A 26007-nucleotide genomic window follows, 5' to 3' on the forward strand; every position below is an offset into this window, starting at 1 on the left:
TTATGATACACTCATCTAAAGTAGTTAATAGTGATGCACACTAACACTCGTCTTATTGCACTTATTGCAAGATGAAACTGAAAGCTTGTTTGTAATATAATGTCCAGCCCTCATTCAGAAACACTTTCCTGCGCTGATAAATGAGACTCGCGGACGCACGCGCACTTCACTGCAACAGCGCGAGGAGCGAACACACACACACACACACACACACACACACACACTATGACCACAGGGCAGCAATACAAGGGTAAGATCCTGAGTGGCTATTCGTTTGATTATGGTGAATTAGTAGTCTGGAGTCTTAAGAATGATTTTTAAAACAGGAGAGACATGGGATGGAGAGTTAGTCAGAAACTAAGATTAGAGATGTTCCTGAGGTAAAGTCAAGAGTGCTACTGAATAAGTGAATAAGGTGCTCTATAGCACAAGATTAAACACAAAATACTGTAAAGTGGCAAAACAAATAAGATATCTGTATTGATTAGGCTACTCATAAAAGTCACAATTACAGAAAACGCGATCTGACTGCACTTTATATAGAAGATCATAAGTTCTGTACAATGTAATTATTGTGTTGATGTTGTTTTGTGAAACACTTGTGCTGTTATTGAGGTGAGATATGGTCAAGTTAGGGACAGGTTTAGGTTTAAGGGTGAGTTGTGTGTGTGTGAAGGTCAACAGTGTGTTTATGGATTACAGAAATTAATTATACCTGTAATTACATAAAAACATTTTTTTTAAATATAAGCACAATGTAAAAACATGTATATGTACATAATAAGTGCATCAAATTGTTTATTTAAATTTTAGTACTAAAGACACTAAATATAAAATGGGTTGGACTAAAATAATAACACACATAAACAATTGTACTTTTCACATCTTTATTGAATCATTGATCATTCAGAGTGAAGAAAGTAAGTGAACCCTTGAATTTAGTAATTTGTAGATCCTCCTTCAGCAGCAAAACCTCCACTGTAAAAAAATAATTATGGGTCTTGTAATTAAAAAAAAAGTGATAATTAAAAATAGTGTGTATATTTTATTAATAAAATTGTGGTTCAGTGTTGTATAGAAAATATTACGAATACTTAATTTTATGTTTCATAATTCTTATGGTTAGGTTATGAATAACTGCATGTTTGTTCTAATAATATGAAGCATGTTGTGACTTGTGCAGCACACAGCCTTTTAATTGCGCAACATAACTCAAAGTCAAATATAAACAGGTCTTTCCATTCACACTTTTGAGAGTCAAGTTCAAATAAAAAAGCACATTTCACTAAAAATAATAAATTCATTGTGTCATAGACTAAATATTTGAGGAGATTTGACATGATATGTAGATTCCATTAAAGAAATCAAGCCTTAAAAACTACAAAAAAATACCATTATTGTTACCATATACAGTATTTTTTTTTTTACGTAGCATATTTTGACCAATATGGACTATTCCCGGGGGAAAAGTGTTTTCTTGATAGCACAGTCCTCTTTAGGTTATGCAACATCATCTCAGTTGGCTTAAAGGGTTAGTTGACAGGCTACGCAACTACCATTTTCAAGCCCTAGAAAGGTAAAGACATCATTACAGTAATCAATGCGACTCCAGTGGATTAACCTCAGTTTTATGAAGCGATGCGAGTACTTTGTTTGGGCAAAAATACATAATTTACCACTTTATTAACAAAATATCAATCTTTAATGCGGCACGACGCATGCGTGTTGTATTGACGAGAGTGCAGACGTTTGTGTGAGATCGTGCGTCAGAGATTAATATATTTTTGTATATAAAGTGGTAAAAGTCTTTCTCAGATTGTCCGTTGTGTTGTGTTTCTTAGAGTGATCTGTGAAAGATGTCCTCTCCTCGCAGAGTAGCAACAATCCAGAGTTTCCTGCATTTGTAGACACTTATACTGTGGATGCTTTAGTAGACTTTTCCAGCAGTTTGCGGGCTCTAGCATTAGGGTTGCCAACTTCAGAAAAAGAAAATGCAGGACAATCGTGGCTCTTTATAGGAAAATGAGGGACACTCAAAATATTTGTTCTGTATCACACAGTGTACGTCATGTCAGTGTCTGCAGTTAAGTGTGTGTTTAAAAGGTTATCGGACATAAACACATTTGTATTGCTTAACCTATTTATGTACAGTTTAATTCTTAAAATAATTTTTATGTCATACATAAAAAAATGTCACATTACAAACAAGCCTTCGTTCAAAATAACAGCATTTATCTAAAATAGAAAGCTTTTTTAACATTATACACTAGGCCTACAGTTCAAAAGTTTGGGGTTAGTAAGATTATTTTTTGTGGAAAGAAATTAAAGAAAGTAATTGCCTACTTTTATTCAGCAAGGATGCATTACATTAATCCAAATTGACAGTAAAGACATTTATAATGTTACAAAAGCTTTCTATTTCAGATAAATCTCTTATGAACCGTATATTCATCAAAGAATCCTGGGGGGATTTTTTTTTTTTAAACATTAATAATAATCAGAAATGTTTTTTGAGCGTATTATTCCCTCAGGTAGATTACATGTTTTCTTGCGTGGCTGGATGTTGGACTCGTGAACAATAATCACGTTGTTTGCATTCGCCAAAATTGATTTGCCGAGATCAAAACGTGGACAGTGAAAAGGAATTAGCCTACCGTTAGCGCGAGACGAGTCCGGCATTATTATCCGCCAGGATTATGTTCACAAAGCTGTGATTGGATGATGACAGGTGTCGGTGATCATCCTCAAGTGTCGTGATCAGCACTGCTGCTGTTGCTGTTGTATCAGTCAGTGGTTAGATCAGCGTAGTAGAACGGGACACGGGAGGTCACGCACGGGACAAATAAATTAGGCCCAAAATACGGGACGTCCCGGCTAATACAGGACAGTTGGCAACCCTATCTAGCATATACCCGGTGCAATGCAGCGCCAGGCGCGACACAAGTGTGTTTTGCTAGTTTCAGCCCAACGCACTTTTCATTTTCACATCCTGCGCCTCGTTGTTTAAATAGCAAATGCATTTGCACACATGGGCTGCTGGGCTCAGAACCAGGTGTGTGTTCAGGCGCATTGTTGGAGCGATGCTATTTTGAGGAACTGAAATAAAGTTGTTGGTTTTTTTTGTTATTTAAAGAGCGCGTTAGTAATGTGCGCCTATAGGCGGGTCCACAACGCGCGTACACTTTGTCCCGTAGATGGTCTGCTTTAACCTCGCGCACGAGCAGATCCGTTTCCGAACTAGAGAAACGTTCAGTCTTTCCGCGTGCGCTTTAGACCATGAGCTTACATTGTTAATATAGGGCCCTGCATCTCTCTAGTGCAATTTTAAGATCCTGTGAAAGCGTTTAAGATGGAGGTATGATTCACACCAACCAATCTTTCTTAAGAAGAACAGATTTATCAGTAACCAGGCTTTGTATGCACCTGCATCCCACACTTCCAAACTCTTTCCTTTATTGACTCCTTCAATGAGTCGTAACAGAGTTTCACTTACTTTTCCCCCCATCACATGTCAGTTCATAAATTCATACAACTTTCTTCCTCCTCCACGTTTAACTTGGAAAATATCATGAGTTTAAGTTTGTTTTCAAATATTTGTTTAATGAACTTTTTTGTTTTGTGTGCTGAACTGACATGCTGCTGAACTTGTTCCTTGCTCTAGTTGCATTCTTGGCAGAATGCTTAAATGCCGGCAGGATAACAGTTTAGTAAGATTTGCATAAACAAGCATTGTCATAATGCCTTTATCGGGACAATATATAGTGAAATATCTGCTTGCTATCATTCATTTTTGCACAAGTGTAATTAAAATGCATTTGTATGATACCCCCCCCCCCCCCCCCCCCCCAAAATGAAACATTTTTCCTTTTAAATCTGTTCTATGATTAATCGCTTTCACATCCTTATTTCTTATAAGCATAACATTTTGCAATCATTCTGTTTTCGCCACATGATAAAGAGTAATTTTTTGCCTAAGGCAAAAAAGATCAAGAAAGACAGCAGTTTCTTGGTAATCTTATGCAAATTACTGTGAGCAATGTAAATCAAGTCAAGTCACGCTCGTTTACATTTTACATTTACATTACATTTAGTCATTTAGCAGACGCCTTTGTCCAAAGCGACTTAAAAATTAGGACAAAATTCAGCGAGTCATCATAAAGAGGCAAAAGCAACAACAACGCAAGAAGTGCTCAAAATACGAAGTTCAGGTATTATTCAGAGTAGCATAAGCCTGATAAGTGATGTTTCAAAGGGAAAGGAAAATTTTTTTTTATTTTTTTTTATTTTTTTTTTATATAAGGTTAAGTGCTCACGGAAGAGATTGGTTTTCAGCTGTCTTTTGAATGTTGTCAGGGATTCTGCATTCCGGATGAGGGTGGGGAGAGCGTTCCACCAGCATGGAACTGTGAATGAGAATGTTCTGGAAAGTGATTTTGTGGCTTTCTGTGATGGAACCACGAGACGTCGCTCGTTGACCGATCGTAGGTGTCTGGTAGGGATGTAGACTCGTAAGAGTGAGTGAAAGTAGGAGGGAGCTGAGCCTGTGATAGTTCTGTAAGCAAGCGTCAGTGCCTTGAACTTGATGCGAGCAGCGAGAGGTAGCCAGTGCAGAGAGATGAACAGAGGAGTGACGTGGGCCCTCTTGGGCTCGTTGAAGACAAGACGAGCTGCAGCATTCTGGATCATCTGTAGGGGTTTGGTTGCACATGCTGGAAGTCCAGCCAGAAGAGCATTGCAGTAGTCAAGCCTAGAGATGACCAGGGCCTGGACGATAAGTTGTGTTGCATGCTCAGTTAGGAAAGGCCTGATTTTCCTGATGTTGTGCAGTGCAAACCTGCATGATCGAGCTGTCTTTGAAATGTGATCTGTGAAGGTCAGCTGGTCATCAAACGTTACTCCAAGATTTCTGACCGATCTTGATGGGGTGATTAATGATGACTCTAGCTGGATGGTGAAGTCGTGCTGTAGAGACGGATTGGTAGGGAGGACGAGAAGCTCAGTCTTTGCCAGGTTGAGCTGCAGGTGATGTTCCTTCATCCATGTGGAGATGTCCGCCAGACAGCTTGAGACCCGTGCAGCTACTGTGGGATCATCTGGTTGAAAGGAGAGGAAGAGCTGCGTGTCATCAGCATAGCAGTGGTAGGAAAAACCGTGTGCCTGTATGATGTGTCCCAGTGATGTGGTGTAGATGGAGAAGAGGAGGGGACCAAGAACTGAACCCTGGGGAACACCTGTGGTCAGCTGATGTGCTCTGGATACCTCACCTCTCCATGCGACCTTGAAGGACCTACCTGTGAGATAGGACTCAAACCAGTGGAGTGAAGTTCCTGTGATGCCCAGTGATGAGAGGGTGGACATAAGGATCTGATGATTCACCGTGTCGAAGGCAGCAGACAGATCCAGGAGAATGAGGACTGAAGATTTGGAAGCAGCTTTTGCGATCCGTAGGGCTTCTGTGACTGACAGTAATGCAGTCTCAGTTGAATGTCCTTTCTTGAAGCCAGATTGGTTGACATCCAGCTGGTTGTTTAGAGACAAGAAGGATGTTAGTTGGTTGAAGACAGCTCTTTCAAGTGTCTTCGCAATGAATGGTAGGAGAGAGATAGGTCTGTAATTCTCTACAAATGATGTGTTTAGCGTGGGTTTTTTGAGCAGTGGAGTAACCCGAGCCTGCTTGAATGCTGTAGGGAAGGTGCCAGTATGGAGGGATGAGTTGATGATGTGTGTGAGTGATGGTAGAAGTGTGGGAGAGATGGCTTGTAGAAGGTGTGAGGGGAAGGTGTGAGGGGATGGGGTCAAGCGGGCAGGTGGTAGGGTGACTGGAGAGGAGAAGTGTAGATACTTCTTCCTCGGTTAGCGAAGAAAAGGAGGACAGAGGGGTATTGGCTGTGGAGTCGCCTTTGTTTAATAAAGTTTACATTCCTCATTATTCAAGTGTGAAAAATAAAAAGTATCACATGCACAGAAATTGTTTACCCCAAAATGAAAGTGCTGTCATTACTCAGTGTACTCACCCTCATTTCTTTCATAGAAAATACAAAAGAGGATAATGTTCAGGGGCGATTCTAGGATTTCAGTATTAGGGGGGCTCAGCCCACAATGAGGGTATGATTTAAAAAAATAATTAATATATTGTTTGTATACTAGTGTCGGCATGAACATATATGATAGTTTTGTGTGAATAAAAGACCAAATTTGAAACAATACAACCATATCTATGCATCTCATGCACTGTCTTTATGATGATATTACAGTGCTCATTCTGAGGTGGTTAAAATAGAGACAGGTTCAGGTCACACTATAAAACTAAACTTTAAAAACTAACTTAAAAAAATACTCAAATATTACTGATGTCATGGGTTCCGTCCTCAATGAAGCAAGTAGTGCATCCGTTAACAGTGGTCTAAATTTATTAAACAAAAAAAAAAAGTAAGATGACAAAGGTAGTGACCCAGAGCAGAGCCCGTAAGATGAAGGCGACTTCACATCTCAGTTTTCAGCTCCCCTCACCTGTACGCGGCAACTCTCACCGATCGGTTTCATCCAGCCGCAGCCGATGTCCAACACACCTAAAGACGACTGTAGGCCTGGAGTGCAGACCAGTGGGAGTGAGGACAATGGTTGAACCGGAGGTAAGGAGGAGCCCGGTGGGACCAGAGGGGTGGAGGGTCGAGGCGTAGCCGGAGTGACGATGAACCAAGATGAAGCCAGAGAGACGAGGGACCAAGGTAGAGCCAGAGGGACGAGGTATCAAGGTGAAGCCAAAAGGACGAGGATTAAGGTGGAGCCAGAGGGACAAGGGACCAAGGTGTAGCCAATGGGTCAGAGGGCCGAGGTGGAGCCAGAGGGATGAGGGATCAAGGTGACGCCAAAGGGACGAGGATTAAGGTGGAGCCATAGGGACAAGGGACCAAGGTGGAGCCAATGGGTCAGAGGGCCTAGGTGGAGCCAGAGGGACGAGGGATCAAGGTGACGCCAAAGGAACAAGGATTAAGGTGAAGCCAGAGGGACAGGGGACCAAGGTGGAGCCAATGGGTCAGAGGGCCGAGGTGGAGCCAGAGGGACGAGGGATCAAGGTAGAGCCAAAGGGACGAGGATTAAGGTGAAGCCAGAGGGACAAGGGACCAAGGTGGAGCCAATGGGTCAGAGGGCCGAGGTAGAGCTAAGAGGGAGTCAATGGAGGTGGGGCAGAGGAACAGAATGGTGTTGTCAGGGGCAGGACCACTGGTGATGGAGACTTGAGGCTGGGCGGGACCAGCGACGACAAAGGAGATGTGAAGAGGGGCGGGATCAACTGGGATTGGAGGCTTTGAGGAATTAAATCATCCAGCTCGTCATACCAATCCTTGGGTTCCTCCCACAGCACACCTTAAGTGGTGGGATTATGGGCAGGGCTCCAGTCCATACCTTTGAACTCCACTAAAACTCCCTCTGGGACGGACATCAGTACCGGCTCTTGCACCTTGACAGACTCTGCGTTTCGGCACGGGCTCTGGGACAAAGATGGCCTCTGGCATTAGCACTGGCTCAGGCTTCATGGTGGTGGGCTTTGGCATATCGTCTGTAGTGGGTGTGTCTGAGGGCTGTCTGGGCTCTGGGTCAAATGTAGGCATGGGGCCCGAGGTGAGCATGGACCTTTTGAGCAGAAGGGCATAGAGGATGTATTGCTCCAGGGTGCAGAGAATACAGGGGTTCATCCAAACCAGCGTGAAAACAGTCCATTAACGGCACTTCTTTAAACTCAACATTGGTACAAAGTCCATAGAATTCCATACATATTCCTCCAAAGGGGGTTAATTACATATTCCTCCTTTTTGGGATCGGGACAACAGCGGGTTGTCTGGAAGAAATGCTGTAAGATCCATTCTTTTTTTAAAGGACTGGTGTTTTGTCACAGGTTGGTTCAACAATGAAGCAAGTAGAGGATCCATTAGCAGCAGTCTAACTTTATTAAACTAAATACACAAAGCAAAAGGAATAGGAAGGCACAGGAGAAGTACAAAGGAGCAACACAAACCAACCTTAACATTGAAGACACCAGACACCGAACTAAACTGAACAGAGGGTTTAAATACACAGAGACTGAACAAGATGATTAACTAGACACAGGTGAGAGCACTAATCAAAAACCATAGCAACCAATAAAGAGTGGGAACATAGGAGCCAATGAAACAGAAACACAAAAACAGGGAAAAATCAACTAAAAGTCCAAAGAAACAGAACATAAACCTGACAACTGAAATATTCACTCAAGTATTACTAAAAGTTCATTGTATTTAATAGAAAAGAGTTATGTGAACTCAAAATCTGATTGTATTAAGCTGAACTTAAACTGAATGAGTTGCAGCATGGTTTGCACCAGAGTGTACGAGGATCCCTGGTGTAAAATAAAAATGCTAAGTATACTTGCAGCCAGACTAATTATCAGGATACTTCAAGTGTGTTAACTTGAAGTGTGCTATTTTAAAACAACTAATTTTGTACTAAGTATATTTTAGTTGTAATTAAATTGCAGTAAAGCATGACTTTAAGTGTATTTAGTGTACTTGTGTGTACTAAATTGCATACTTTGTCTTCAATAACAAATGTACATTAATAGACAGATAACACTTAGCTATACTTGTATTATTATACAAAATAATGTTGTATACTATAACGTATTTTGAAAGTATACTTTCAATGCATTGACCATTTCCAGCACACAGTTAAAATATACCTAAAATATATTTTTTAATAAAAAGTGCAAATAAATACACTTTTATAAAATGAACAGAATTTTCACTTCAAGTATATTTTTCTAAAATATATTTTTCTAAAATATACTAAAGTACAATTATCTTAAACTGTGTTAAAAGTTGTATTGTGAAAATAGGTAAAAACACTTTTCACATGTTTAAAGATAGTACGATTTTTTGTTAGTATATTTGCAATGTACTATTGAGAATGGGAATATATTTCACATACAATATACTTTTTTTTCACTAGGGGTAATAAATGCTGAAATTAAGTGTTATTTTGTGTGTTTTTGCACAAGATTGATATAGTGAGAGATGTGTTGGTGTTTACTGGTTAATATTCTGTTATGTTTGGATTTATGGGAGTTTCTGTTATGTTGCAGTTTTGCCTGTGATTACGACAGCGATGGGGTGTATAACTGTACAACTATACTTATGCAAGTGTGTAGTGATTTTAGCACATGCTAGTTAACCATAAAAATTCAAGGTAATATGATGTAACCCCCCCGCACCCACCCCCATATTTTGTTTTATTATGCATGTTTAGCAAGCCTTAACAAATTGACAGATTTTTGAGTCATAACACATCAGTTGTTCTCAAGGTATGACGATATCTTCTAGATAATATCATCAAACTATTTGCTATCAGATAAAACGTAGAACAGAAGTCAGCGCTGAATTATTCAACTCATAACACTTTTGATCTTTTTCCTACAAGAATTTAGATAAGACATTTCACTCTTGAGTTTAAACAGACATTTGCATCTGTCAATATTTGATAATGATGATTTCAAACGAATAGGATGTGCACAACCTCTTCACAGGAACTATCAATCTATCTAAAGTTACATTTATTTATATAGCACTTTGCACAGTGCACATTGTTGCTTTACAGAAAATGATGATATTTGAAATCATGTCTATCTCTTAATCTAAACAGTACTACTGTGTGTTCAGGTGTGGGATTCACAACCAGTAGAGTAAGCAGTCGTACCGAAGACGGCCTGAAGACATTTGACACCCGAAACTGATCACACATACAGTATATCATAGAGAATCAACACTTGACAGTCGCTGAGAGCCTTATCAGACTTCAGTTCTACCTTTCCCACAATGGCTTTGTTGAACGCCTGGAACGTCTCTTTGGACGTCAACGACAGATATTTCAAATCCAACTTCTCCGAATTAGAGGACACACGACCCATGGGGAAGAACTGGGCAGCTCTGTTCATTCTGGCCATTATATTTTTCACTGTTGTGGGGAATATACTGGTGATCATGGCGGTGTCCATCGAAAGCAAGCTTCACAATGCCACCAACTACTTCTTGTGCTCGCTGGCCGTAGCGGACATGCTGGTGGGGTTCCTGGTTATGCCAGCCTCACTTATTAGTATTCTTTACAGTAAGTACTACGCTTTTATCTTTCTTTTTTTAAACAACATAAATAGTCTGAAAATATTTTTTAAAGCAAATGAGTCTCTCTAAAAATACATGTTTTTGTTAGTTTTTTACTGTCATGAAATTATTATTTTTAATTTTCCTTTTTTGAATGGGCTTCATTGTTTTTATGCCAGATATATATTGGTAACACTTTACAATAAGGTCCTGTTCATGCTTTAACTAACATTAACAATGAGCAATACATTTGTTACAGTATTTATACATTTTTTAACGTCAGTTCATAAAAATAAAGCTGTTCACTGAGAGTTCAGGTCAATTACATAATATTAACAGATACAACTTTTGATTTTATTAATGTATTAATAAATGTTTGATTGAATTATTAACGAAGATATCGAAGTATTTTTCCTTATTATTTCATGTATGCATCAAATGTTGACAAATGAAACGGTATTGTAAAGTTTTACCAATAATTTCTTTACTTTTTCTTCTTTTTCTTCTTTTTTTTTTTTCTTGTGGTGAATTATAGCCCAGACATGTCTTTGTGAGATTCACCTGAATATTACAGTTTGAAGTAATTGTAATATCAGTGTATTATAGATAATAGCTATTGTTATATCTACTTAAGGAATGCTTAGTCATAGCATATTTAGGCAAGACAAAACCATTGTTTTTTCAGGTATTGACTTTTATTTCCCTTTCGAGTTCCTGAGACACAGCGAACAAAGGTTACAGTCGTAACCCGAGACGATTTTAAGCTATTTCTTCCATAACGTGTCTTCTTTCGCACTACTGAAAAAGGAAACATTCAAAATACACATTTAAGAGTTTATTTTATCTGATTTATAGAGTGATAAGAAGATAAATCTTCTCTTTAAAACCTTTAACCTTCGACTGTAACATGGCAACAAAATCTGACCTGGCTTTATCCAATCTTCAGATTTCTGTTCCAGAAAAGTATGCAAATGAGTGCATATTTAAAACAAGTGTCTTAACATACTGTGATTAATCATGTATGGTGATACCTATTAGTTAACATTTAACCCTCTGGTGCTCTTCGCATGGCGGTCTAAAATTATTTATATTTTTTTCATTGAAAGGAATGTACTATATTTTAGTTTGATAATGTTTTTTTATGTAATATTTTCTGTTTTCAGGGGATTTTATACTACATTATATTTACGCAGTAGTTATAATCCAGTTATTCACAATTTGAGCATACACCTGAAAATTTCCAACTTAAACTGCCGTAAATCTCGAATGCTTTAAAGGACAGACTTAAGTTTGATCTCTTTTCAGAGATGACACTTGGCAAGTTATTGCTGAATTGAAAAAGTGAACTTAAAAAAAGTGAACTTAAAAAAAAGTTACAGAATTTTACGTTTATTGTTATGAAAAGTGCACAAAAATACTATTTACAATTTTTTTATGAAATCTTTATTTTGTCAAAAACACGTTTTACCCTAAAACTGCAAGACAATCAAAGCCATAAATCTAAACAAGTTCTGTTCCAACTTTGAGGATGATATCTCCAAAAATGATCTTTCAGTGAGAGTGAGTTCGGCTGCAGTACCGAACGCTTCCACTAGAGGAAATTCGTTTCCCATTCATTTCCAATGCGCTCATTTTTGACCGCGAGGAGCACAAGTGTGACTATTTTTTACAGGACCATTTAACCTTTTCGAATCAGGTCCATGATTTATTTTTGTGTTCACATAGCAAGTGCCAAAACCTTTACCAATTTTCATACCATTTCATTGAATAAAAAAAAAAGTAAAATTTTTCGCTCAAAAATGACGAAGAGCACCTGAAAAAAAGTGCACGCAGAAACATGTTAATGAAAATGCTAGGTTTATCTTGTGAAACATCCTCCTCCTGTGGTCTGTTTGCAGATCACACCTGGCCTCTCCCTGACCTACTGTGTCCCATGTGGATCTTCCTCGATGTGCTGTTCTCCACAGCCTCCATCATGCACCTGTGTGCCATCTCTCTGGACCGCTACATCGGCATCCGTGACCCGTTCAAATACGGCCGCACCAACTTACTGCGCAAGACCATGCTCAAAATAATCTCTGTGTGGACCATTTCTATAGGTGAGAATGAAGCATCCAGTGTCACAGAGTTTCAAAAGATTGTGGTTAATGATGGTTTATACTGTACAGAAAACAGTCTCAGAAACACATTTCAGCACACAAGCACTCATCAGGGTTAAAAGAAATAAAGAAAAAAGTCCTCCCACTGCCACTTATACCAGCGACGGAAATAAACACAGTTACAATAGCTTAATATGTGGGAGAGCGTTGCTATAGAGAGTGACAATATTGTATTGCAGTTTGTAGCACTTCAAAGTCAATACCAAATCAAAACTAGTTAGCACATTATTTGTAATTGAAAAGGTTTAATGACAAAATATGGTTATGGTTACACTTAAAATAGTTACAAAATAGATGTATGAGATGATGATGATGATGATGATAACTTATACCATTAATCTTACCCAGCATGTAAAATGTTACCAGAGAGAGAGAGAGGGAGAGAAAGAGAGAGAGAGAGAGAGGGAGAGAGAGAGAGAGAGAGAGAGAGAGAGGGAGAGAGAGTGTAGAGAGAGAGAGAGAGAGAGAGAGGGAGAGAGAGTGTAGAGAGTAAGAGGAAAGAGGAGGTAAAGGGAGAGAGAGAGAGAGAGAGAGAAAGAGAGGGAGAGAGAGAGAGAGTAGAGAGTAAGAGGAAAGAGGAGGTAAAGGGAGAGAGAGAGAGAGAGAGAGGCTTAACAATATCTTTATTAGACCATTTGTCCTTTTACCTCAATACAGTTATCTTACAAAAAATTTCATTTCATAAATTTCTATTTCTACACATTTAAAAACAACATTTCATTTTCTCCAATTTGACAAAGTACTCCCCCCACTGACCAAATTTCAGAAAACATTACAATGTCACTGACCAATTTATAATATGTAAACTCTATCTCGATTCTAGCAGTTATCATCCCTTTTAGTCCCATCCCAGCATTAACTGTCTGGACCTATACCTTACATTTAATTTTTTCTAGTTTTCCACATGGACAACTTAGCTGATCCCAACAGAAAATTCAATAAACATTTTTTCCTCCTTTCTTGAAAATTATAAATTGGACCACTTATAAAATTCTGATAAGAAAAATTCTCCCCAAACTTAAAAAAAAACTTATGTTAAAAAATTAAACATTCCCTCCAACCTGAAACAATCAATAAATAAGTGATTAACCGTTTCTTCTAAGCCACAAAATAAACACTCGGACTGCTGGATTGAGGTGTGCCACACGTGTCTGTTCGTAGCTATAGCCCCGAACATCAGTCTCCACTGCAAGTCTGCAGCACTTCTCAACAGGCAACTTATATAGAGACCTCCAACATGCCTTAAAATTTGTCCCAAACACGTCTGACCACCTCTAAGTCTTCACTCCTCTTAGCACTGTCTGATGAGTAACTTTTACACACGTTATGTTATATAGAGTTCTTTCTTCTTCTTAATATCTTGAAAACTCCCCAACTCGGGTTACTCAAATGATCAAATCGAATGTCCAGTTTCCTCCATCTCCTCTTGCACAGCAGCAGATACTTTGATGGGTGGAAATGTATAGTGCCCATTCCTGTCCTGTGACAGTGCCTCTCTGCAGGCCCCAGGTAGAGCTGGCCACACCTCCTCCATTACTCGTCTCACAAGAGATCTCAACCCCGTAACACTCTGCACAGACTCAGCTGTCTTCCAGTCATCACCACTTCTCAGATCCCCAAACTTGACATACCCAGCCTTCACAAAACAGCTTTCCACAGATTTAGAGGACAAAATCCTTGTTCTTATTAAAGGGGACATATCATGCTAAATCCACTTTTTTAGCCCTTAAATGCATTTTGTTGTATATTTGGAGTGTTTAGAAGTACAGCAAAGTTGAAATTATTCTCTTCAGGTGCTTCGTTGATATCTTTATATTCTGTTTTGGTCATATTTTTCAACCGGTTCAGATTTTTCTGTCATCTATGACGTTTTTTGAACTATTACGTCACAGTATTTGCTGCGGAACTGCCAAATAAGGACATTGACTTCCGGCCCAACACTTCCAGCAATCCACCATTTTTATTTCTTGCTGCAATTTTGTAGTCCAAGCTAAAGGATGCAGAAGTTACGAGAGGGTAAGTTAAAATGTTCGGTTGTTGGATGTAGTAACCCACACGCTTCATTACACCGTCTAATGTAGATGAACTGCTGCGCTTGTGACAGGGCGCATGTTTAACTGAAAGAACGAGCAGAGAGAGACCCGGTCGCACGCGCGCTCTCTCTTCGGAGCCAGGCGAAAGTGTAAACAAGACTTCACCGTCTCCAAACTAGGCGCTGTCTTGCTCTCTCTCCCTCGCACATATTAATCAAAATAAATCGACACGGTGGTAAAAGGTCGGAAGACCAAAGTTTCATGTGTAAATACAGTAACACACCATTGCGATACATCCATATGAAGACGTTGTTCTGCAGGTTCGTCGTCTTCATTTTCTACAAAAATGGCCGAACGGGGTGGAGTTGAACCGAGTGTCGCCTCTGCAACCTGGAGAGGGGGCGGGGTATGAAGTGTCTCATTTGCATTTAAAGAGACCGCACCAAAACGAGTTGCTCTCAGGCGCACATCAGAAAAGGGGTAGAAAAGGGGCCTGTGGAGCTATAATAATGAGGAATTCAGACCCAAGCATTGCAGTTCCGCTTTATATAGACCACAAATGTATGATTTATATAAAAAGGAACGATTTAAAAGCATGATATGTCTCCTTTAATGGATTATGGAACAGCGGATCTCCCATTATCCAGTCCTCAGGTTGTAAAATGTCTCTGTGAATAATAAATGTCTTTCTCCAAGCTGTTATCATTGACTTATAAAAAGGTGTCAACTCTTTCAAATCCACTTCATCACTTGTGCAGTAAAAAAAAGCTGTTTATCATACAATAATCCAGATGTTTTCCGCAGAAGAGCACATGCAACATTAATCCACCCAACATTCTCCTCGTACAACAGTCTCTGGGCTGCTTGCAATCGAAAAAGCATTTATGTGGCTTCGTACATCTATTAGGCTTTGCCCTCCTTCAATCACTGGTAGATAAAGTGCCTGCCGAGGAATCCATTTTTGACCAGACCAGAAAAAGTCCACCAGTTTCCTCTGAATCTCCTTAATACTGTCCTCTGGTGGCTCAAGCACATTCAGTTTGTGCCATAACATAGAGGCAGTCAGGTTTTTTTGTTATTAGGACTCTGCCTCTATAAGATAGTTCGGGTAATAGCCAGTTCCACTTAGACAACTTAGCAACAACCTTTCCAAGCAGACCCTCCCAGTTCTTTTCTTTATACTTATCAGTGCCCAGATACACCCCCAAAACTTTAAAACCTTCCTTTCCCCATTTCAGTCCTTCGGGAAGTTGAGGTGGCCCCTTAAGACCCCACAGCAAACCCTTCACACTTTGCCCAGTTTACCTTGGCTGAAGACGACTTTTCATAAAGGTTTAAATTTGTACAAAGTATCTGAATGTCATTTTGACCAGAAATAAAAATATTTACATCATCCGCATAACACAGAATACCTTAGCCCTGAATTATCTCCTGGTATCATTAAACCTTGTAACTCACTTCTTAGCTGACACAGTAAGGGTTCTATGGCTAAACTAAAAAGTTGTCCTGATAGAGGACATCCCTGCCTGATTCCTCTTTTAACAGGGATTGGACAACTCAGGCCGCCTCCTATCTTAAGCATAACTGAAGCATCTTCATAAAGTATTTTTATCCAAGAAATAATATTCTCCACAAATCCAAAGGTTTTTGTAAGGCCCGCTATATTGGTCCAATTGCCAGTTCGCCAATACACGGGGAAGGTATCACGTGTTCTGTCCTCACTCATGCAAAGTATTGGTTGGTTAAATTTGTAATACATTGATCATATGTTGACTCCATAAATGAAAGGTTTTAATAACATCTGTGCCTCACTAAAGATTAGATTAGATTAGATTCAACTTTATTGTCATTACACAAGTACAGGTACAAGGCAACGAAAGGTGAGCGAATGTTTGACTATTCCTTTTAACCATTAAATGAACAATGTCAAAATCAGTTAGAATAATGACATGTAACAATTTAATATTTCAGATATCAGAGATCAATTCCACAATCAATTCAAATATCTAGAACATGGTTATACATTGGTTACACCAAAGAATCTTACCCAGCTTGTACCTGAGATAGAGAGAGAAAGGGAAAGAAAGAGAAAGAGAGAGAGAGAGAGACAGAGAGATAGAGAAAGAGAGCGAAATAACCTATTCAATTCGTGTCCAGCAAAGAAGAGCCCAGAGAGAGGGAGCACACCTCCCTTTATCCTCCTGACCAGGTGACATGGGGGATGGGGGAGACCACCCTCAAATCGCTTCTATTCAATGAAATGCCTTATCTAAACTTCTCTAAACCTTATTTCCTTTTATTTTATCTATCTGGATATGAGATATCTGTACCACTCACTTTGAGACATTTCAAATGACACCAAAAACATAACAGTCAATGTTAAATATTCACATTAAACCATGTTCTTGTGTGAGTTCCTAGTTTCTGAGAGGAAGTGAGGTTGTATGGGGGAGGTCGAATGTTAATTAGCCAGCAGGGCCCTTTTGTCCCATAAATCAGACCTCAACCAGTATTTTCAGTCTTACATTTTTAACACAGTAAAAAGGTATTCATGACCTACCCGGTCAAAGGCTTTCTCTTGGTCAATAGATAAAAAACCCCACATCAAGATTGTTTCTAATAGATAAATCAATCACATCTCTCATAAGAAACAAATTGTCCATTATTGTCCGCCCAGGAATACAGTAAGTTTGTTCACTTTCCACCACAACATGCAAAATATTTTTTTGTCTGTTTGCTAAACATTTAGACAATATTTGATAATCTAGACACATTAAAGACACTGGTCGCCAATTCTTCAACAAGCCTAGTTCTCCATTTTTTGGCAGGAGTGATAATAACACAGCTCTTTTGACAGCTGTTTGGTAGACAACCTCTTTTAAAACATTCTCAAAATACATTATACAAATCTTCTCCTAAGACACCCCAAAAGGCTTTATAAAACTCCGCTGGTAAACCATCAATTCCTGGTGACTTTCCTTTAGAGAGCGGTTTGACCGCCTTTTAAAGTTCATCAAAAGAAATCATTACGTCCAATGCATTTTTATCCTCAGGCCTTAATTTAGGAAGATCCTGCAAGAACTGGTCCATAGATCCAACATCACAGCCCATATTACCAAACAGTTCTTTATAAAATTCAATGCCCATTGTTCTCATTTCTGTTGGATCTGAAGTAATATGTCACACTTCCTGCTTCCGGAACGCGGAGTAGGGATTCAGAACTTCCGGTCAACAGTATTTCTCAATAAGGATTTAGATTTTCAGCCATAATGTCTAAACCATCCGAGGTAGACTGACCACGAGCTATGAGGTTGTGAAACGAAGGTTTTTGCTCCTGTAGAAGCTATAAGTTCGTATGAAATCAACCTTGTTTTAAGAAAAACATGTTTTATCCGCGATCTTATGAAAAAAAACTACACTACCCACAATCCTAAGCGTAGCAGCAACTTAACTCGCTGTTACCATAGAAACGTTTACCTTATACTGGCGAACGGCTAGAGCTATAACAACAATGGCAGGCTACACCCGAACTTGTACCCTTTCCTCAGTTTTGACGTTTCCACTTGAGAGTTTTCATTTACCATCCGAACTACATCGTCATATGTGACTTCAGGCAGGTTGCGGAGAGATTCGGTCCAGCGGTATCTATCAGGCTCCGCCATTGTAAAAAGCTAACCGGAAGAGCCGTATCCCTACTAAAAGACGTACTTCCGGTCTTCTTTTCGTGACATAGGCCTATAGTTCCATTTTTTCTTTTAAGAAGAAGCATACATTTCTTCTGTGCTTCCTTCCGGTCAAGTCCAAAAAAATAAGCAGTTGGAGCATCCATTTCTTTAATTGAAGAAATTCTAGCTCAAACTAGTGCACCTTTAACTCTTTGTTCCAACAATGACTTCAACTCCATTTTTTCTTTTTTTTAAATATTCACTGAACCATCATTATCAACATCAATCATTCTTTTTTCCATTTCATTAATCTCAATCTCCAAAATGTTCACATTTCTCTTCACTGTAGCAGAAGTATTATAAGAAAATTGTTGACAAAAAACTTTAATCTGTGCTTTTCCCACGTCCCACCATTGAGTCCTCTGTCTCCAAATTTCCCAAAAACTACAGAATTTCTCAAAAAAATCTGTATCCTGTAATAATTTTACACATTAAAATGCCAAAAAAATTTAGGTCTTGAAATTTTCACAACATTATAATCTAAAGTAACCATATGATGGTCTGAAATATATTAGTATTAGTTACACTGATTTACTTATATATAACCTATCCAATCTCGCTCCTGTCACAACAGAATCTAATATCTTTATCCAGGTATATTGCTTCACCAACTTATTTCTACTTACATTTACATTTAGTCATTTAGCAGACGCTTTTGTCCAAAGCGACTTACAAATTGGGACTAAATTAAGCAAGTCATCGTGAAGAGGCAAAAAACAACGCAAGAAGTGCTCAAAATACGAAGTTCAGGCATTATTCAGAGTAGCATAAGCCCGATAAGCGAGAATTTACAGGAATATATATATATATATATAAAAAAATTTTTTATGAGGTTAAGTGCTCACGGAAGAGAAGAGTTTTCAGCTCTTTTTTGAATGTTGTCATGGATTCTGCATTCCGGATGCCGGTGGGGAGATCATTCCACCAGCATGGAACTGTGAATGAGAATGTTCTGGAAAGTGATTTTTTGGCTCTCTGTGATGGGACCACGAGACGTCGCTCGTTGACCGATCGAAGGCTTCTTGTAGGGATGTAGACTTGTAGGAGTGAGTGAAAGTAGGAGGGAGCTGAGCCTGTGATAGTTCTGTAAGCAAGCGTCAGTGCCTTGAACTTGATGCGAGCAGAGAGAGGTAGCCAGTGCAGAGAGATGAACAGAGGAGTGACGTGGGCCCTCTTGGGCTCGTTGAAGACAAGACGAGCTGCAGCATTCTGAATCATTTGTAGAGGTTTAGTTGCACATGATGGAAGTCCAGCCAGAAGAGCATTGCAGTAGTCAAGCCTAGAGATGACCAGGGCCTAGACGAGAAGTTGTGTTGCATGCTCAGTTAGGAAAGGCCTGATTTTCCTGATGTTGTGCAGTGCAAACCTGCATGATCGAGCTGTCTTTGAAATGTGATCTGTGAAGGTCAGCTGGTCATCAACTGTTACTCCAAGATTTCTGACCGACCTTGATGGGGTGATTGATGATGAGTCTAGCTGGATAGTGAAGTCGTGTTGCAGAGACGATTCTGTGACACTGAGAAAAGAAGAGAGAACTGTTCTGGAGACTGGAGAGAGTTCACTCAACCGTTGTGTGTCACGTCAGGGGGCGGGGGAGGGGTGCATTGTTTTAATGAGTAAACTTACTCAATTTCTTAAGAGTGTGTTAAAAATATTAATAATATTGATTTGAATCAAGTAATATTTTTGTTTCTTGAAACAGATCAGTTTAATTCTCCATTCTCAAATATTTTGATATAAATTTCACAAATGTATTATATTATAAATAAATAATTGGTTAGTCAAATACTAAATTCTTTTAGTGAAAAAAAATTAAATATAAATGTAAATTTTAGGCAAAATGAACTGTTGGATTTTTAGTCAATTATTTTGGTATGTTTAACTCAAACAATCAAGTAAACGATATTCAGAGATTTTATTAAGTTAATAAAGTTAAATATTACTGTAATATTTACTAAACCGCAGAATTAGGCTGGGACAGAATTATTCCTGCTTCGAATGCTCAGGAGTGGATCAAGTTCTTTGATGGATTGCATGAATTGGAAAGCTTCAAAATCGATAGATGCTTCAAACCAGTGGGTCTCGGAGAGGTGAGCACCACTTTTCCTGACGCAAGTGAAGACGGTTATGAAGTAGTTTCTTATCTGCTTTTGCATAATGTTGACTCACAAGCGCACGTCGCCTTTGTAATGGGGAAAGCTGGAGTAGCTTCTTTGAAACTAGTGTCTATCCCTCGAATGGAAATTACTGCTATAACACTGGCAAGCCGAATGGATTCATTGTGGAGATTAGAACTGTGCATGGACTTTCAAGACTCTGTCTTTTGGACAATATATCAGACTGATCGGAAGACCACAGGGATCTATTTGGAATCACTAAGGAATCAAGATATGTAGGTGCCAAACCATAAAAAAAAATAAAAAAAACATTAAAAGTTTATATTCTATACAGAAATGGATCGGCAACCATTGGAGTGAGTGCACAATTGGTGGGTGTAATGTGCTCACGCTTTCTTGTACCTCTCAATAGCCTAGCGGCCGCATTTTGGACTATCTGCATATACGCCAACACTGTCTGGAACTGCAGTTGCAATGAATTGTGCTAAATACAAGAAAGAAAGAAAGAAAGAAAGTAAGAAAGAAAGAAAGAAAGAAAGAAAGAGAGGACACATCCTTGAGGTGACCCAGTGGATGACACCAGCCATTCAGAAAAACAGTCATTTACTTTCACTCTGAGGTCTCTGCACAAGGAGATCCAAAATCCATCCTACAAGATTAAAATCCAACCCAAATTCTTCAACGAGTTTCTCAACTAAAATATGTGGCTGAATAGTGTTGAAAGCAGATGAAAAATCAATAAAAAGTCATTTAACAAATGATTTCGGCTTATCTAAATGCTGAAGTAGGGGAGATCGGGGACAGTTGCAACAAGTCTTATTCCTCCAATCAGAAACAAGCTAGAGTGATGACACTCATACTGCACATGCACAGTTAGGTCAATCTGGCTTCTTCCATTCAATTAAATACTGTGAACGATAGGTCATATGTAATCATCTTTAAATGGTATGAGTAATTAGCAGACAGATGCAAGTTTAATATATACAAATTTGGTTGGTCTAGTCCAAATAGTCTCTGAGTAACTGAGAGAAAAGTGTTGCAACTGTCCCCGGTCACCCCTACTAAATGTAAGAGGGTTTCATCCTCTAGTTTAGCCCTATATGCAAATTGAAGGGGAAAGTCCTTTGCATAATTTCTCTCTTAACTAGTTTTTCTAAACATTTCATAACTAAAGATGTGAGCGCCACCGGTCTAGAATCATCTAATATCTGTGCATTCTGCTTTCTTGGCACTGGAGTCACTGCTGACTGCTTCCACCGCACAGGTACTTTTTTTAATTGCGCAAAATTTCCTAAAAAATCGGTCCTCCTAACGGCTCAGCACATTCCTTAAGTGATCGACCCCCTGTATTATCAGGCCCAGGAGCTTTCCTGAATTTACACTGTTTAAAAACTGTCCCCCACATCAAGAGGGACACAATCATTTTTAGATTAGATTAGATTAGATTCAACTTTATTGTCATTACACAAGTACAGGTACAAGGCAACGAAATGCAGTTTAGGTCTAACCAGAAGTGCAATAGCAGCAAGTGCAGGATTTACAGTGGTTCCATAAGTGCAGAACATGGATATGTACTGAATAAATATAGAGTTGAATACTATTATAAACAAAAATTTACAGATAGATTTGTCCTATGAATATAATATACAGATAACTATTACTGTGAACAGAATTTACAGCTAGATATACTGAATATAATATACAGATCATTCTCTCCGTTTATCCGACATCCTCAATTTCCTGATTAAAATCATAAGCATCAAATCTCACATAAAAGTGATTAAAATCCTGTGACAAAACTGCATCTGAACTGAATCCATTCAAACTAATTCTAATATTTATTTTCCTACTATCCTGGCCTGTTATTAAATGCACCCCCTCCCAAACAGAACCCACATTTCCCATTTTCATTTTTAACTGGAGATCTTCCTTATAGACTTCCCTCTTAATTTCACACTTAATTCCTCTTTTTAGCCTATAATGCTCTACCGTATTCCCCTCTTTAAAAGCCCTATTTCTTTTTGACAGAAGAATCTTGAGTGATTTCGTAACCCACGGTTTGCGTATTTCCTTAATGATTCAGCACCACGTAATTCATGGATAACTGGAAAAATGATTCAGACATTTCCAGATAATCGAGGCTTTGTTTGTCAAGTGTGACTTTTCCTTTAAAGGGAATTGCTTTTTAACAGTTCCAGTTCCTCTGGGATTTTTGCCAGAACATCTCACTTGTTACTTATCCATTTTGTCATTGAAAAACCTCCTTTCGCACAATAGCAACAAGGTCAGCTCACATCTGGCATGTGTGGAGTCCATGTGTAGCAGATGTGGGCCGGATCTGGACCGACACTATGGGATATATGCAATAATGTAAGCAGTCAGGCAAGCAGACTGACCCGGTTTCTTCGGGCTCCCTGGGGTTGTTAACAAGAACTGACAGGAGCTGACAGGAGGAATGATATTCATGTCGTATTCAGCATTTCTGACGCATAATGCTCGGTATTTCTGCACAGCTCCTCTTATGGTTTTGTTATAATATAGTAATAATAGCTAATCCCACCCCAATCTCAAGCACTTTAATTTGCTGTTGTCCATCCGTGTGCATCGTTTATGCCGGTCATATGTATTTCACCCTGGATCGCCCAATGAAACAAAATGCTCTCTTTTTTAAAAGAATAAAAAAAAAAAAAAAAAAAAAAAAAAAAATCTATTCTTAGTCACAGTTGCTTAACTGAAACTACAGTGAAAATCAGGCAACTATAAATTAAACATTTAGACCATTACAAAATTAACAAAAATAAAATGTAAAAAAAAAAAAAAAAATTTAAATCTGTTGTTTTTACAGAATAAAAACTGGCAGCTGTGGTAAAAATATTAACAAATTTACAGAACAACCTGCACATTTTACAGCTAATCAAACATACAAATAAGATTAAAGATAATCAAAAATCTTTAATTCAAGAATCAAACCAATAAACAGGAGAATTACTCGAAGGAACCACAACCACATACAACCAGACGGGGACCTGACCTTTCCAACTCGATGACGCAATGCGTGGCGCATCTCAGAGATGGTACAAGACGAGCATTTGTGGTTAAAAAGTATATATATATATATATATATATTTATTTATTTTTAGAAAATGATCGATCGTTTCTCTGGATTAGACTCTTATTTCTCGACTGGGATCGTGTCGAGACTTTGAAGCTGCATTGAGACGGACATTTTAACCTTCTTTGAACATTGGTGTAGTTGGTTGCCATTGAAGTCCATTCTGTGTAGAAAAATCCTGGAATGTTTTCCTCAAAAACCTTCATTTCTTTTCCACTGAAGAAAGAAAGACATGGAAACTTTTTTTTTGAAAGTGAACTAATCCTTTAAAACAAGCTTTCTGAAGTGATCCTTGACTCTTGTTGTTGTTTTCCTCTTCTCTTTCAGTGTTGTCGCTGCCCATTCCAGTAATAGGTTTGCAGGATAAGCAGAAGGTGTTTGTGAACGGCTCCTGCGTGTTGAACGAGCCTCGCTTCGTCCTGGTGGGCTCATCCGTGGCCTTCTTCGTTCCTCTGGTCATCATGGTGGTCTGCTATTACCTGACTCTCCGGGATCTCCAGAAACACAGCTCATCTTTCCCGCTGGAGAGCAAGAGCCACTCCACATGTTCTTCCGCTAAGATAACAAACACGAGTCTGCTCAACAGTGAGTCCTCCTCTAAGAAGTCCACATTTCGTGTGTTCAGAGCTCCACGAAAGCAAAGCAATCAAGGCATGATGCAAAAAATAAAAAACGAGCAACGAGCCTCCAAAGTCCTGGGGATCGTCTTCTTCCTCTTCCTGGTCATGTGGACTCCGTTCTTCATCACGAACGTGCTGATCGCGATCTGTCGGGACGACTGCAGTGAGGTTCTCTATAAACTCATTAACTTCTTTGTCTGGGTGGGATACTTGTCCTCGGGAGTGAATCCCCTGATCTACACCCTTTTCAACAAGACGTACCGCCAAGCCTTCGCTCGCTACCTACAGTGTAAATATCAGGAAGAGAAGAAGATCCAGTCCAACAGAATATGCTGACACACGCTAACAACTGATCATTAATAGACTAGTCGGATCCTTAAAGGGATACTTCACCTCTGGAAAGATGAATGTGTATTTAAAATGGGTCATTTATGTAGTAGAAATGTGAAATTATTTTAGAAATTGGAGCTTTCTAGACTGAGAAAAGCCAGAAAATTTATTTTTGGCTCATGTGGATGAAAGACAACAACTCCCAGAATGCACTTGCTTCGCTGCCCTAGGAGGCCACTCCCAAACCACGCCTACCAGTTGAAAACAACAAGGCTAGGCTACTAGTGAGTCTCCGTGATGACGAGTCTGCCCGGGATTTCGAGATCGCCCAAAATGTCCGGGATTTGGCTTATGCGTTCTACAGTCGCCATTCATTATGTTTACTGTGGCGAGCAGGACGAGGCTGAGGGGCGCGGGAGAACGATGAGAGGCCGGTGGCGTGATTACTGAGACGCACTGGTCTCGTATCTCTCACGGAGGAGCGGGAATTTTCTTAGCAATGTTAATACGCACATCAACCGATCACTTGTTTAGCGTTCATGTAAACACTACATTCAGATTCACCAATCGGAATTAATTCAGTTAGATTGAAACAAAAGGTGTGCATGTAAACAATGAATGGCGACTGCAGAAAGCAAAAGCCGAATCCCGGACATTTTGGACGATCTCGACGGCCGGACGTGTCCGGGAAAAAGAGGATGGTAACCCCTACTACTCAGCTTTCTCCTACTACTCAGCTTTCTCCACAGAACAAGAGCCTGCTAGCTTAGCTTCCAAAAAAAGATAGCTAACACTATGTGTACATTCTGTGAGTGAGATCCCTCTATGGGCGGGTTGAACACATGCGGAACAGCTCCTACTATTGGCTGTAGTCTCTCGCCTCTGGCCAAAAGTTCCTCCGATGACGCAAAATGACGATTTTGTCTCAGGGGGATATGAGGGAGGAAAGCACGGTCACTCGAAAATACTACCAGGTTTCTACTGATACGAAGCGTAATGCTAAATGCTGAAGTATCCCTTAAAACTCGCCATCTCGAATCATCTATGTACTTCTAATATGAGGCTGATTGTTTGCTGTGAGTTTTATAAGATCAGTTTATCTTGTGTAATGGGACATAACTAATGTTTCCAGCACGAATGTTTTTAGGGGTTAAAGGCACACAGGGGTAAAACGTGGCTTTGGTTTTATTCTCCTCTAAACCAAAGATGCACAAAAACTTTCATAAACAACCGCTTTTCAAGATGCACGTGGAAATTAATCTGATCCTTGACATGATCGTGCGCAGCAGCGCAACGCTGATTCTGAGATAAACTGATCTAATATTTGATGTGTGTGTTTTTTATTTTTATATTTAAGTAGCAAATAAGAATGGCTAAAATTATTGAATATATTTTGAGACAAATGTCGTCTTAATAATTTTCAGTTTTGTTCAAGGTTATTACAGCAAAATGTTTCAATAATGGAAGAATATGTAAAAGTATGGTGTTTGGGGCAATAATTAACATGATAATAAACAGATGACTGACTTTTCCATTTGTTGACATGACATGGTTATTCAGATGGGAAATATCACATATCAAAACTTAGAGATAATCACCATATTTAAAATGAAACCATCATATTTAGAAATATGATATTAATCATATCATATAATAAAATATCTTGTATCTGCTACAAACCAGTGTGTTTATGTTATAATTATTGTGATATATCCATAAAGTATACACTAAATGCATACTTTCCTAATGTTTAAAGTTGCCATTTCGAGGTTGCGAAAGTA

The 26007-nt window shown here is 39.0% G+C and overlaps 1 protein-coding gene across 1 annotated transcript; it reads left to right on the forward strand.

Moving 5' to 3' along the window:
* Positions 1-139: 139 nt before the first annotated feature.
* LOC309477897 (5-hydroxytryptamine receptor 2A) lies at positions 140-25758 on the forward strand. Its single transcript, XM_082141398.1, has 4 exons — positions 140-250; positions 9693-10137; positions 12029-12229; positions 23604-25758. Exons 2-4 carry the CDS (start codon positions 9849-9851, stop codon positions 24230-24232), a joined length of 1119 nt encoding a protein of 372 aa, XP_081997524.1. The 5' UTR covers positions 140-250; positions 9693-9848; the 3' UTR covers positions 24233-25758.
* Positions 25759-26007: the final 249 nt, after the last annotated feature.

Source organism: Leuciscus leuciscus (genome assembly GCF_965113295.1).
Source record: "Leuciscus leuciscus genome assembly, chromosome: 16".
NCBI classification, from domain to species: Eukaryota; Metazoa; Chordata; class Actinopteri; order Cypriniformes; family Leuciscidae; genus Leuciscus; species Leuciscus leuciscus.

What these genes read in the sequence shown, in the direction of transcription:
- LOC309477897 (XM_082141398.1), top strand. Translation starts at nt 9,849, where the DNA reads ATGGCTTTGTTGAACGCCTGGAACGTCTCTTTGGACGTCAACGACAGA. An exon ending in ACTTATTAGTATTCTTTACA is followed by an intron (nt 10,138 to 12,028) that starts GTAAGTACTACG and finishes GTCTGTTTGCAG; the next exon opens with ATCACACCTGGCCTCTCCCT. An exon ending in TGTGTGGACCATTTCTATAG is followed by an intron (nt 12,230 to 23,603) that starts GTGAGAATGAAG and finishes CTTCTCTTTCAG; the next exon opens with TGTTGTCGCTGCCCATTCCA.